General features: G+C 42.1%; 1 protein-coding gene across 1 annotated transcript in view; it reads left to right on the top strand.

Annotated features, from left to right (window-relative positions):
• The window catches only part of UCHL5 (ubiquitin C-terminal hydrolase L5), a 32,343-nt gene that overhangs the window by 16,005 nt on the left and 1,470 nt on the right, over positions 1-14,868 (top strand). Inside the window, exons 4-10 of the mRNA XM_066597049.1 lie at positions 724-849; positions 1,611-1,672; positions 6,237-6,367; positions 6,915-6,978; positions 9,538-9,640; positions 10,285-10,395; positions 13,065-13,163. Coding sequence (XP_066453146.1) covers positions 724-849; positions 1,611-1,672; positions 6,237-6,367; positions 6,915-6,978; positions 9,538-9,640; positions 10,285-10,395; positions 13,065-13,163 — 696 coding nt within the window. The remainder of the gene's footprint in view (positions 1-723; positions 850-1,610; positions 1,673-6,236; positions 6,368-6,914; positions 6,979-9,537; positions 9,641-10,284; positions 10,396-13,064; positions 13,164-14,868) is intronic.

The following is a 14,868-nucleotide window of genomic DNA, read 5'->3' on the forward strand; positions in this document are numbered from 1 at the left end:
ACTCGCATGGCAGGTGTCGTCGGGAACTCTCCGGACCTCTGTGCAGACTGCCGGGCACTTGTCAAGCCCGCAGAGGATCTTTTGCAAACGACAGATTAGAAAACCCCGCTCTGATTGGCTGAACAATGCTGAGTGACAGCCCGATCAGCCAATCACAGCCAGGGCTGGATGCTCCAATCACAGCTATTTATTGGAGCATTCAGCACTGGCGGTGATTGGCTGAGCGGGCTGTCACTCAGCGGAGCTCAGCTAATCAGAGAGCAATCTCTTGCTGGAGGCCAGGATTTCTAGTCTCCGTCGCTAGCTAAAGATCCTCTGTCGGCTTGGCAAGTGCCCGGCAGCCTGCACGGAGGGCCGGAGAGTCCCCGACGGCACCTGCCAGGTGAGTGTGGCTTTCCTTTTTTTTTCCCTCAGGTAGTGTAGCTAGGGCGTTTAGCGCTGCCCAACACGCAGCACCAAGTTGTGCCACGTTTTCGGCAGGCTGAAACCGCTTCCCATTCACTTCAGTGGGCGACACAGCCAAAGATAGAAACATGCAACGCTGTCAAAGTTTCTGACGCTTGTGTGAGCAGCCCCATTGAAATGAATGGGATCGTCGTACAGCGCTTAGCGCCACGCTGAAAAGGCCGCGCTACACGCTGTACAAAAATGTCTGTGTGAGGGAGGCCTTAGTTTGTATACTACTACAATTATTATATTAATGATTTTCTTTCTCTCAATTAGGTAATAAATAATGCATGTGCCACACAAGCAATTATAAGCATATTGCTAAACACAACCCATTCGGATGTACATTTAGGAGAAACGCTGTCTGAATTTAAAGAATTTACTCAAAGTTTTGATGCAGCTGTAAGTATTGGGTCCGGCTTCTAGTACACAAATGTGTAGTATGTAATTATGTCTGTATAGGGAAGTAGTCTACTGCACTTTCCTATGCCGAGGGATACAGTAAGAATAAACCGTATACCGTGCTGTATACCCTTTTTAAACAGTAGAAGCCTGTGTGATGTGTGCCTCTGCAGGGGCCGCATACTTCCAACTTAGATCAAACACAGACTAAGATCAGAGCATTATTGGCCGGCTGATAATTTAACATTTTTTTTTATGTCTTCTGTAAAATAAAAAGGGAGATAAGCTTTAAAGTTGATGAATTTCAGTTGGTCTAAGAAAAATTTGGACGAGTTCTTCATGTAACAGTAAACATACAAGAAAATTCCTCCCTTAAAGGTTTTCCAGGGGAATATTATGGATGACCTATCCTCAGGATAAGTCATCAATAGTTGATCGGCTGTGGTCTGCCACTCAGGACCCTGGCCAGTCAGCTGATCGGGCGCCTGCCGTCAGTGCCGGTACAGAGTGGAAGCTGCTGCTCTGACGCCTGTGTTGTGGCCAGTGCTTGTAACTGCAGGTAAGCTTTCATTATAATCAATATGAAGCTGCACCCGCAGTTACAACCTACGGCCAGCACACAGACGTTGGCGCAGCAGCTTCTGCTCCATATCGCTGTCTGTGTAGGGGCACTAAGGGAAAGTGTTCTCTTCAGCTAAAATTTGTAGTTCTTGTAGACATATCGCTGATATCTTGTTCATGTAGTTATTAATGTTTTTTAGATCAAAGGATTGGCATTAAGCAACTCTGAAGTCATTCGCCAAGTTCACAACAGCTTTGCAAGGTATGTTTTTGGTTTTTTTTTTGTCTTTTAAGCCTGTGAATAGATTTAAAGGTAATATGTTATTAACTACTGCATTATTAAACCATGGGCATGGGGGAATAAACTTCTAGACAGTATTCCAACCTTGTTAAAACTGGTCTTTTTGAAGAGAAAGAAGGCAGTGCTGTATGCAAGTAAGGGTAATTTTACATCTGCATCAGAACATCCGGCTGAAGATACCGGAAGAGAAAGTGCTGCATGGAGCGCTTTTTCTTCCGTTCAAAAGCCAGGCAGCTGGGTAGAAAGGCGGCGGACCCCTTTATAATTAGTGGGGTCTGTCCAGTGCTGTCCGGTTCTGTCCAGAGATGGAACTTTTCAGCCACAGGGATTCCCCTTTAACTAGCGCAATCCCCATCTCAGATGTGAAACCACCATAACATATCCAGAGTGTGTGTGTGTGTGTGTGTGTGTGTAATAAATAAATATATATATTACCTTTGCGCAATATAAGCACTTTGTCACTGCCTGCAGCTCATGTACACAACGGATTCCTCCTGTACATGACAGTAGACATTAGCATATTTGCAGATAACAGATGAAATCAACATTCTTTCATTCTTTTCTTCTGTACTTCATGCTGCCCTTCAGGTGGGGGCAGCCAAATTCTCCCGATCTTCATTAGTGATCATGGAAAGAACTGCAATAAACTATTTCATACTGCACAAATCCTCCACCTCTAGTCGGGTTGAATATACTTCTATACAAATGCATGAAGAATTTGTATTGAACCAGGACCCCACTACCCCCAACTGCCCCTGACATAAACTATTGCTTTATTTATACATACCATTTTAGTAGTTCCCATTCCTAGACGTTTGTCCCCTTTCCCAACAAAACTTGACTTTTATATTTCACACATTTAATTTACTTTTTTGTTCCTGATGAACCATTCAGTATAAACAGCAATAAATGGAATATAAAATATATATTTCTATTCTTCTCAATGTATAGAGTAAGTAATTCTGTTAAATTTGTGGTAAAATTTCGACTTCTGGTCTGTGTGGTCTGATCAATTGAAGCACTTCTGGTTTTATGCATTTTCGGTTTTTGAAATGGGTTCTGTCCCCGGACGGACATCAATGGCAGTTCCACGTTTCTGCTAATTTATACTGAGCCTGTATGTACTATATATATTGAAGAATCACTCTTACTATGGACTATAAATATGCTAACTTTATTCTTTCGGGGTCAGTATAAATATGGACATACTAAATTCATGTTGTTTTTTGTTTGTTGGTTTGTTTTTTGATTTTCATTACTTATAGGCACAATAAAAGCCCTATATAGTTAAAAAAATTATTGTATTTGCATTGCCACCCTTCACTACCCATGACAATTTTTTTTTATGAGACAAGCTGTAGTTTCATACCATTTTGTGACTTTTTGGTCGCCTTTCTTTTTTTTTGAAGAGTAGATGGAATGAAAAATTTTCGCATTGCAATTTTTTTTTTTCTATGCCTTTTACGATGTGGAATAACAGACATAATATTTTTTTATAGTACGGTTCATTACACACATGGAGATATGTTAAATGGTTTTATTTTTTTCCTACAATTAAGGGGCTTGTAGTGAGTGTATTTCTTTTTTACACATACTTTTTGTCTCTCCAGGGGACTGGAGGATGTGATTGTTGGATCGCTGGCATAGTACTTCTGTAATTCAATGTACCATGCCTATGATGTCAGCCTGCTATTCTAGCGGCGGCAGGGTCTGTTAGGTTGGCATGCCTGGAAGATCTGGAGGCATCAACCAGGCCTCTGGCTGCCATGAGATCCCATTAGCACCCCGTCATCCGCTTAGATGCCACTATTGATCGTGGCATGTACAGGGTTAAACAGTCTGGAATGAAGGTTTCTCCAGTCTCCACCCTTAGGGCAGGATCCGGGACCTGATTCACGTGCCAGCCTTAGGTTAGGCCGCTTAAAAACGTAATTGCCTAGCCTAAGGCCCTTTATTGACTGCTGTAAAAATACAAATAGCGGTTAACAGCTGGAAAACCCCTTTAACTGCGCAGTAGACTATTAACCGTTATCCTCAGGATAGGTTTTCAATAGTAGATTGGCAATGGAGTGGGTCACCCAGGACCCCTACCATTCAGCTGTTCAACAGGTTTGTGTGCTCGAGCACTGAGCTGAATTCTGTAGGAAGTACAATGCTCTGTTTCCACTGCAGTGGACAAACATGGTATTACAATGCAAGTTCCCATTGAAGTGAATGGGCATTTAGTCTGCAATACCATGCCTGACCACTGCAGTGGGAACAGAGCTGTCTGCTTTCTGCAGATATCAGCTTAGTGTATGAGCGCAGCAGCCCAAAAAACAGTGGACCCCTGATGATTTACTATTGATGACCTATCCTGATGATAAACCATTAGTAGTTAACTGGACAACCCCTTTAACCTAATTGACTTTTAAAATGGAAACCTTTTATGTGCAAACCACTTTCTAATATACTTTCATTAAAGTACTATGCCAGTGATGAATTGTAAACTACTTTGCCTGTCATTTCATAAATCATTGAGGGTTATTGAGGATCTAGCTCAGCAATACACAACTTAGCGTTGGTGTTGTAGTTGAATAGACTTTCATAGTGAGTAACTCGGATAGCCAGATAAATAAACTGTTCTGCATAGGATGATGTCCCATGTCACTTCTACTATGTGATGAGTGTTCACAGAGGGTAGCATACAAGGGGCACATCGTGTGTCAGATGGAATACTCGACTGGGAAATTGTGGGAGAGGTGGTAGCATGTCAGGGGAAACAAGCAGCCCGCCTGCAAGATTTGTTAATCACTTGATGCACATGAACAACAGAATTTTCCTAAAATGTACTGCTAGATGTTCCGCCCCTAGAAATCTTGTTGATTTGACTCTTGGCATTATTGAGAGTACGTTAAGGTGACATTTGAGAGTACAATAGAACTTCAACTAACGTTAATAATCTGTCCGGAAGCAATGGACTTAAGTAGAAATCAATGTTAGTTGAGGACATTATTTCCTTAGGAATAATGTAAATCCAATTAATTGGTTCTAGACGTTCCAAAAAACACACCGAACTCCATTTAATAGAGAATAACTCAGGTCTGTAATACCAAAAACAATAACAATACTGAATCAATATAAAACAAAACTGTAAAGAATAAATTAACATTGCAGGGACATCATTATAGCAGTATGTATCACTGTGGTATCTGTGGTTTGACATAGGACTGCAGGGACATCATTATAGCAGTACGTATCACTGTGGTATCTGTGGTTTGACATACATACTGCTAATGATGTCCCTGCAGTCCTATCACTGTGTTATCTGTGCTTTGACATCGGACTGCAAGGACCTCATTATAGCAGTACGTACCACTGTGTTATCTGTGGTTTGACGTAGGACTGCAGGGACATCATTAGAGCATTACGTATCACTGTGTTATGTGGGGTTTGACATAGGACTGCTGGGACATAATTATAGCAGTACGTATTATTGTGTTATCTGTGCTTTGACATAGGACTGCAGTATTTATTTGCAAACGTTTCTTTACTGTACTCCTCTGTACAGTATTTACATTTTGCAGTACAGTGGGGATTCAGCAGGCAGGCAACGTTCAGCCGGCACTTTGGGGATTCAGCTGCTGTACTGTCAGGATGCAGGCAGACACAGCAACGTTCAGCCGGCACTGTGGAGAGGGGAGGGGAGGGGGAGGAGCAGGCGCGCGCTGATGCAGGAGAAGCAGGAAGTGACTGGCATGAGCTGCACACTGGCTCACTGAGCGGCGCCTGGCGTCATGGAGCGGTAGGCGCCCTTATCTGAGGAATGCAACTTTATCTGAGGGACTGCCGCTGCCCTGACACATCTACTTAAGTTGAAAACAGCTTTACTTAAGAGCAATGCTACTCAACGATTTACTGTATATGAGACTACTCCTGGCAATGTGACTCAATTAGGCTGTCTTAAGTTGTTTGTGGCGTATCTGCATGTCTTGGTTAATAAGGCTGTAACTGCAGCCAATGCTCTTATTTAATGTAGGAGGACAGGTGGACTGCGCTGACTTGGATAAGTTGTAACTGCTGGTAGTAAGTGAAATTGCCTGTTATTGCCCTTCTCTCCACCAGGTGGAGGAAGAGGTCATTTAAGTAATTCGGATGTCTATTTTATGGGTAGCGGGGAGATGTCAGTGCCCTAATGAGTGCCAGGACAACAAGAGCCATTCTGCTGAGGGGCCCAATCTCCTGCTCACAATAGCCCCCAGGGTGGAGCACTCGCCACTTCTGTGTCTCTGCAGGCTGTTCCCGGCGCTCCGCTTACCTCTGCCTGCTCAGTTTCAATGGACTCCCAGGAACGGAGATGCGGAGGGGACCCGCACTGTTCCCACTGCAGGTGTCAGCGGGTAGGCTCAGGACCGGGGCTGAGATGCCGATCTGTAAACTTTAAGACCATATGATAAGGCACAGTTCTGTATCTAACGGCATATAATACTGATCGAGCTGCTGTGATAAAACATGGACGCAATCACCTGTTTAATTCTCTTTATAGGCAACAAATGTTTGAATTCGATGCGAAGTCTTCAACAAAAGATGATGACGCTTTTCACTTTGTCAGCTACGTCCCTGTAAATGGAAGATTATACGAGTTGGACGGTTTGAGGGATGGACCAATCGACCTTGGTATGGCGGAACTGCTTTTAAGAAGAGCTGTTATTATATAGAATTGGTTACATTGAATTGTTTTTGGTTTTTTTTGCTTAATATGTAGTACATTACATCCTGCATTTTTATAGTTGTTGGAATACAGGAAGTTGGGAGCGGGGCTCTAAGTCACGGAGGCGAACCACGCCAGCCTCTGCGCAGCATGTAGATGGACAGCTCTGTTCCCTCCTGCGTACAGGGAAATAGCTGTAGATGATGTGGGCGTGCAGAAGGTGGCGCGGTCTGCCTCTGTGTCACAAAGCGCCATTGCTGAGTTAAACCTCAAAGTGTGTTATATCTGAAGGCCACAGCATTTCAGAAATGACACAGCCCCGGAAGCGATAGCCATACCTGCCCGCAGTTCATACTCCCTGCGGTTCGGGCAGCATGAACCTGGTGACGGACTCCCTTTAATATAGTAACCTGTAATCAGTATGTTTCAATATCAGTTATCTGCTTTTCTAACCCTTTTATATTCTGGTATGTTGTCAGGATAGTTAAAGTTTTTTTGTGGTTGTTTTCACAGGTCCATGTAATCTGGATGATTGGATCAGCGTCGTTAGGCCTGTGATAGAAAAACGGATGCAAAAGTAATTGTTTTTCCTTTTTTTTTTTTTCCTTTCCCTTTTTCATTTTTCAGTATTTTTTCCAATTGTATTTAATAATGAAGTCCACAAGAGAATCCTGTCCCTGTCTACTCTTGTCACAGCGTGCCGCTCTATTCAGAACTGGTGTACTGTATATTATACATCGGTCAGCCGGAACATTAAACCATTGACCGGTAAAGTGAATGCCTTTATTCTGTTGCGATGGCGCCTGTCACATTGGGAGATATATTAGGCAGCAAGTGAACAATCAGCTCTTGAAATTGATATGTTTTAAGCAGGAAAAATGGGCAAGCCTACGGGGGGCTGAGCGATAAATCGAATTTGATTAATTCGCCTTTTCAGCGTTCCACGATTCTGAATTTAGTCAAAATATAACCCCACCCCTCCTCGGCATCCTCTCATTGCGTGTAGGAGAGGGAACCTCAGGGAAAAATAGACTGCCTGAGTAGGTGGGGCTGCAGAAGTGCCCTCTTCTCATTTGCACAAGGAAAGACTAAAATCCCTTTTTTGCCACTCAAAATTTGAAAACTTTGGCATAAGCCCCTTTTGCACTAAAATTTTGTACACTATTCTGTACCACTTTCCTGAAAAGGCGGTGTGACGGCCCCAAGCCATAGACCATATATATATATTTTACGCTACAAACCGACGTAAGTATGGAGGAGCCAAGTTGTGCCTAATGTATGAAGAGGCATGTGCCCTTTTATAGAATAGGTGCATCATGCGTCAGTGGAAACTATATTAAAATTGGCATTTGAAATGCCAGTTCCCCTTGCTTTGTTCAGACACTCCGATCACTTGACTTTCCCATTCATGTGAACTCGCTAAGACTGATCCATGGCAAATTTGCTTGCTTAATTTTATGTTGCACTTCGGGATACAAGTGTTAAATTACCGGGGAAACTCTGTCTCTATTAAAGTAGCTGTTCAGGGTAATTGCTTTTAAAAGGGTTTTCTGGGATCTGCTATTAATGACATTGAATCCAGTAGGCGCCATGCCTACATTACCAGACTGTGCCACTGCAATGTGGATAGAGCTGTGAGATAACGTCTTCATCCGTACTGACAGCAGGCCCCATAAATTGCTCATTTCTGGGGGTCCCCAGCGTCAAACCCATTGATCAGTGACGTGTCCTGAGAATGCGTACTAATTGTCAATTCCCAGAAAATCCCTTTAAATATTGAAAGTAAATGAACCTATACGGCTGCGGTCAAATTTTTCGTTGCCCCTTTCTAATGCGTTTCTGAACCACATCAAAATACTGCATGTGGTTTACAAAAACATAATGTGTTTTTTGAGAAATGCAGGCCTTTTAACAAACCGCATGCGTTTTTTTTGTTTTTTTATCAAAAAAAAAAAAAAATACATATATATATAATTTTTTTATTTTTTTTTTTATTTTTTTTGGCTGAGGTTCAGAAACTTACAAGCCCAAGCAAAAAGTGTGAAGGCAGCCTTTAAAGTTCCTCTTATGGAGTATGTATTGGCAACTAACCTACAATTAAAAGGATATTGTTTATAATTGACCACATTCCTTTATTCTTTTGCTTTACTCATTCTTGATAATTATATTACCGTAAATACCAGCGTATAAGATGACCTTTTAACCCCGGAGAATCTTCTCCAAAGTCGGGGGTCGTCTTATACGCCGGGTATAAGCAGTAGAATGAAGAAAAAAAAACACTAACCTCCCCTGGCGTTCTGCTGTGCTGCTGCAGGCTGTTGCTCCCTCCTCCTCGCCGACAATGCTTTGCTTTCTGGGTGCGGGGCTTGAAATCCCTGCCTCCAGAAAGCTAATGCTGTGATTGTCTAACTCAGGCTGCGTCAGCCAATGAAAGCTGGCGCTGCTTTAGCCAATCACAGCCATTCAAAGATCCAGAGATTGTGAGAGGCTTTTATGAAAATTAATGTGAAGGAAAAGTAGGCCCTTTGCCCATGGCAACTAAATCTCAGATCTTTTTATAGGTTTTTTTGTTTGTTTTTGATTTTTTTTTTTTTTTAAACATTGTGGCCTATGGGCGATGCATGCCATTCTGGGATATGAATTGGGAGATTTTCCTGTGTTTTACGCCGAACACAAACGGGGAAACAAAATTTGATCAAAGCCTTAGCTGGTTTCACAGTAATAGCATATTCATACGAGCGCATATACGGCACGTTTTTACGCCCGACCTTAAATCCGCGACCATCTGAGGCATTGCTTTAGAATGTATTCGTTCACATGGGCGATTATACGGCGCGTAAAATCGGCGACCTACTGAAAATAGAACATACGCGCCGACGCATATACGGTGGCCAAAAAGAAAGTTCTGAAAGTATGAACAGTCGAGAATACGCTAACTAGCTCTTGCCGTGATCGCCAGAAAACGTCCTTTCCGGCAATTAAACGCTGCTGATGTGTGAACGTAAATACGTCTACGCTCTTGTGAGTAAGCCCTTAACCTGTTGCTTAATACCAGTATTTTGATTGGCTTGTAGTTTGCCACTTACAGAATCTAGTTGTTGTTGACTATGCATGCTTTCTTCTTCTCTGTGCACAGGTATTGTGAAGGGGAGATCCGATTCAACTTGATGGCCATCGTTTCAGACAGAAAGAAAATTTATGGGAAAAAAATCTCTGAATTACAGAAGCAACTTTCAGAGGTTTGTACAGAACATCAACAACACTTTTAGGGCTCACCCTAGTATATGCAGCCTGCGTAATATGCATTACACATGTAATAGGCAAATTTGCTACTTATGTTAAATCCTCATTGCCGGCCGGATCCTCTTCTTCCTGTGACGTTACGTACATTCGCGGCATTCTCCTTCCTGCAGGTCAATGCACCCAGTCACTAGTGACGTAGCGTTCACTGCCTAGCAGGGACTGCCGAATCCTATAGCGGGCTATTGCCAAGACTGCGCATGCGAGTGGTCACATACTATTGCCGCGAGGCAGTTTTGCAGAGTTATGGCTTTCAGTTCGTAATGGCGCAGTATTAGAAGTATATGTTGGCTTTTGCATTTTTAGTATGGCTTCTCTAATTAGTATATGATAGTATGATGGGGCATAATGTAATTTTCATAAGGGGATCATAACAATTTTTGGTGTATGGGACCAACTTTTTTCTGAATTTTCAAAAATAGGATTCGGATGAAACCATAAGCTTCCATTTCTCAAACGGAAACCTTTTCGGGGGTTCAGACGGAACCCAGAGATGTACGCTAAAATGTGGTGTGAAAACCTCTTTACTTGTATTTTATCATTCAGCTTCTTGTTTTTTTATATATATTTTTGTGAATGACAGGTTGAACCCATGGAAACCGATCACAACAGTCTCGTCAACTCAATTCAGTCTGAAATCGCTAAATACCAACTCCTGCTAGAGGAAGAACAACAGAAGACTAAAAGATACAAGGTTATATATATTTACGTTTTTGTTCTATTCCTGTGGAGGAAAAAGCAAATCGCCTTATTCTTAAAGAATAAGAGGACTAAAATAAGATCCACCCGGAAACCCTCTGAGAAACCCTTTTCACAGAAACAGACTATTAGATTCAAGTACAATACATTCACTGCAGTTATTGAACATAAGACTAATACAGAAGAAACAGGTCAGCAATCAGCCTTTAGTCATTGGCGTCTTGTCACATCTGCTTAAGCTGTTATCAACCAAATCAACTCTATAGGGCAATAATGTATTGGAGTGCACAGGATGTCTATCGCTATTGCTCTGTGTATTCTGTTTGTTTTTTGTGTTTAAGCCCACATAGAGTGGAGTTGGTTATTATAATACACCATAATGTGAGGATAATTTACAGTTTTGGCCTAGCTACCAGGAATATACTATTATGAGGCTGCATAATTGTACTGACCAGTATAATCACGAGGGCAGATCAACGTTTGATGGAAGATGTTGGCTCAATAGTTTTTATAGCCCAGTGTCTTGTGTTAGAGAGCCCATGGGGTTCCACTTATATAGTTGGCACGGCTGAAAAAAGACACAGATCTCTACAGTCCAACCTATAATCCTACTGTGTTGATCTAGAGAAATGCAAAGCCCCCCCTATGAGGTGGAAGCCGATTGTTTGAAATTGCGGGGGAAAGCCCTTCCCAACTCCAAATATGGCAGTCGGAACAAATCCCTGGATCTGCGTCACTTCTCCAGAAACATAGTACCCGTAACATGAGTTCACACTGATGTCAGCTGTTAACCCTTTAAATGCCACTGTCAGTTCTGACTGCAGCATTCAAATGGCGTCATCGGAGGACCCGAATGCCCCCACCTCTGATGAGATGCTCAGGTGCCATCCAGATGTGATGGCAGTCGAGGGCCTCCTGAAGGTTCAAAGGGCCGCCATTCATTTCTGCCTATCAAGATGTGTCTGCAGCATGTCTTAATACAATGCCTGCAGAAATGCCATATACTGCAATACTAAACTATTTCAGTATATGGTCTTAAGCAATCAAATGATAGAAAGTTCATATTCCCTTAGGGAACTAAAAAGAAAAATGTAAGTCATATGTACTCCGAAATGGTACTGCTAGAAACCAGAGGTCACACAGCAAAATAAGAGCCCTCACAAAGGTCAAATAAAAAGTTATGGCTCTAAGAGGATGGCAGCAGAATTTTTTTTTTTTTTTTTTTTAGTACAGTAAAAAAAACATACATTTCATATTGTTGCAATGCTAGTGACCCAAAGAATAAAGTTATTTTTGCCCAATATGGATAGCATTAAAATTAGACACACACACCCCCTCTCCCCTTCCCCTGCAAAAAGATGGTGCAATTGCTTTTTTTTTAATCTATCACGACACTAAGAAAGTTTTTAAAAGTTTATGGTACATTAAGTTGTATCATTGAAAAATATGTTGTCCCATCAAAAAACAAGTCCTCATTCAGCTGCATTGACGAAAATGCCTTAGTACCAATTAGTAGTGTGTAAGCCGCCAAGAGCTGAATATATTTAAAGGGACACCCGCTGTTCTCTGTATAAATTCCTAATCTGCTGGCGGGGTGGACAGCTGAGAACAGCTGATACAATGCAACCAGCTGTTATCAGCAGTCCCTGGGCAGAGCACAGCGTGTGGTCCATCTTATCAGCTGTTCTGCTGAACTACGGATTTCAAGCTGAACTGAAAACAATCATTCAGCAGAAAACTGAAAGATTAGCACATTTACACGCAACGATTATTGCTCAAAAGATGGCTTTTGAGCGAATTTTGGGCGATTGTTGTGTCTAAATGGGCCTTTACACAGGTTTAGCGAATGAGCAACAATTCAGAATTTAGGGCTGGACTTGGAAAATAGTGGTACACCCAATTGCAATGTGCACATCTGCATGTCAAAGTTCCCCCTACTCAATATTAAAGGGGTTGTGCCAAGATTAAAAATAATTCCCTATCCACATGATAGGGGATAACTATCTGATTGGTGGTCGTCTGACTGCTGGAACCCCCAACCAGTCACAGGAATGTGGGTGCTGAAGATTCCTGAATGAATGGAGCTGCAGTACAGCATGCGCCTAATGGTTTACCTCACCATTTTTCATTTTCACAGAGGCTATTAGGAGAGAAAGCACTCCAGAGTTTATGTAACCTCTTGTGAGATAAGCACATATGAGGTCATAGCCTGCGCAGTTTGGGTGCACCGCGGGGCTCGGCAGTGGAAAGGAGCGCTAGTTGGCTTTTAGAGTGTAGATGTTGCTGGAATGGTTTCGGGACACCTTGCCACATTTCTAGAATCCCCAGGTACCAAGGCAATGAAATTATCCCTTTTTGAAGACTACACCCCTAAAGGAGACTTGGACAATATTCTGGAAAATTCCTTCAACTGTAATAAATGTAGATCACTTACGAGAAACCAACAAAAGCTATTTTGGCTAGTTTTTCCTGTTTTGCTATAGAAGAGGGTTTTTTTGGTTGCTTTATTTGGTGGGACAGGCAGATATGATATAACCTGAAGTGGTAAATATACCGGGTTTGGGCTCATAGTATGGAAAGGTATGAGAGCAGTTTTTTATCTGAACCGCCCATGCTGAGTTTTTAATATGAATATCATTTATCAAGTCCGTTTTCTCTAACTAGATTGAGAATATCAGAAGGAAGCACAACTATCTTCCATTCATTATGGAGTTGCTGAAGACGTTAGCAGAACATCAACAGTTGATACCACTAGTAGAAAAGGTGAGTGCCGTAACTTAATCCAACATTTCATGCACATGCCAGATCTCCTGATGTGAAAGCCTTTCATAGGGTATAATAAGCCCAGCTTATACCAAAATGGGCTCTGTTTTATATTTTTTTTCCGGCCATATGCGGTGGCCTTTTTTTCAAACTGTATTGCTAAGATTAGACGGCCCTTTTCAATACGGTAGTGTGTCCCAGCGAATGATTCTGTATTTAATTACTGTTAAATTATTTATTGTACCTGACATAATGGAGTTTTTATGCACAAATTAGTTCTGAGTCTCTGAAAATGTCAGACAAAAATATTTTGTAAGGTTTTTAATTTTGCAAAAGTAGTAAAACCATAACAAAACTTGGTATCGCCATAATTGTACCAACCCACATAATAAAGTTAATATATCGGTTAGGTTCTCTTCTGCAGTTCAGCTCGATAATAGAAGCTGAACTACGAAAGAAACTGAGTAATGTAACCACTACAGATTCCTTTGGTATTTCCCCTAGCACATTAGTCCGATTTTGGATACAAGACCTTTATGGCTGCTCTTTGTATGGTGAACTTGTACAATGATCACACATTTAGGTATTTATGCTGTTTTGATTAAAGAAATAGCTTAAGCCTTTCTTAAAGCAGTTAGCTATTACTGCTATTACCAGTTCATGGTGTGATTATTCTATTGCGTCACCATTCCTACAGTTAAAGGGTTTTCCCAGGATGTAGAAAAGGGTCTGCTTATTATTCAGAAACAGGCCCACGTCTGTCCATTGGTTGTGTACAGTATTGTATTACATCCCCATTAAATGACTACAGATGAACTGCAATACCAGATGCAATGTCTGGCCAATAGTTGTCCTGTAGACCCAATTATTGCTGGACCGGACAGGGTGTCACATGAGAAATCGCTCGTTAGTTTCTATGTTTTAGCTGACTGAAACAAAGCAACAAGTGAGCAGCTGTCTAAACAGGCAGTCGCTCATCTTTAAGTGACTGCTTGTTCCCAGAGAATGGAGGAGAACAGCCGGAAGAGATCTAGGCGCTTCACCTCCATTCACTGAATGACTATCGCTCTTGTGTAAAAGCAACAGGAATGATGATCATCCCTTCTAAAAGTACCCTTGAACTAACTGTACACATAAGAGCAGTGGGCTGAACCCATCAATTTTAATGCAATCAGCCAAGGATCTTGTATGCATCTCTCAATTCTTCCTAAACTAGAAATGGGGGTGGAATAGATTACGGTGGACTTCAAAATGTCAGATCCTTTCTTTTTGTAGGAGATGCTTATTCCCATCTCCATTTTAAAATTAACATGCCTGCTTGACCGAGTCAAGTGTGCATTTACATGATGGGACTGGAAGAAGTGCCAGCCAAATGAGTAATGACATGTATGTAGAGATGAGCGAGTATACTCGCTAAGGCTAACTACTCGAGCAAGTAGTACCTTAGCCGAGTATCCTCCCACTCGTCTGTAAAGATTCGGCTGCCGACACGGGTGACAGGTGAGTTGCGGCGGTGAGCAGGGGGAAGCAGGGGGGAGAGAGAGATCTCCCCGCCGCCCCCCGAATCCTTAGAGACGAGCGGGAGGATACTCGGCTAAGGCACTACTGGCTCGAGTAGTTGGCCTTAGCGAGTATACTCGCTCATCTCTACATGTATGTTATCTGTATGGCCAGCTTCACGCTAGGTTCACATTGTAACAAAACT

This window comes from Eleutherodactylus coqui, chromosome 3 (genome assembly GCF_035609145.1).
Source record: "Eleutherodactylus coqui strain aEleCoq1 chromosome 3, aEleCoq1.hap1, whole genome shotgun sequence".
NCBI lineage: Eukaryota > Metazoa > Chordata > Amphibia > Anura > Eleutherodactylidae > Eleutherodactylus > Eleutherodactylus coqui.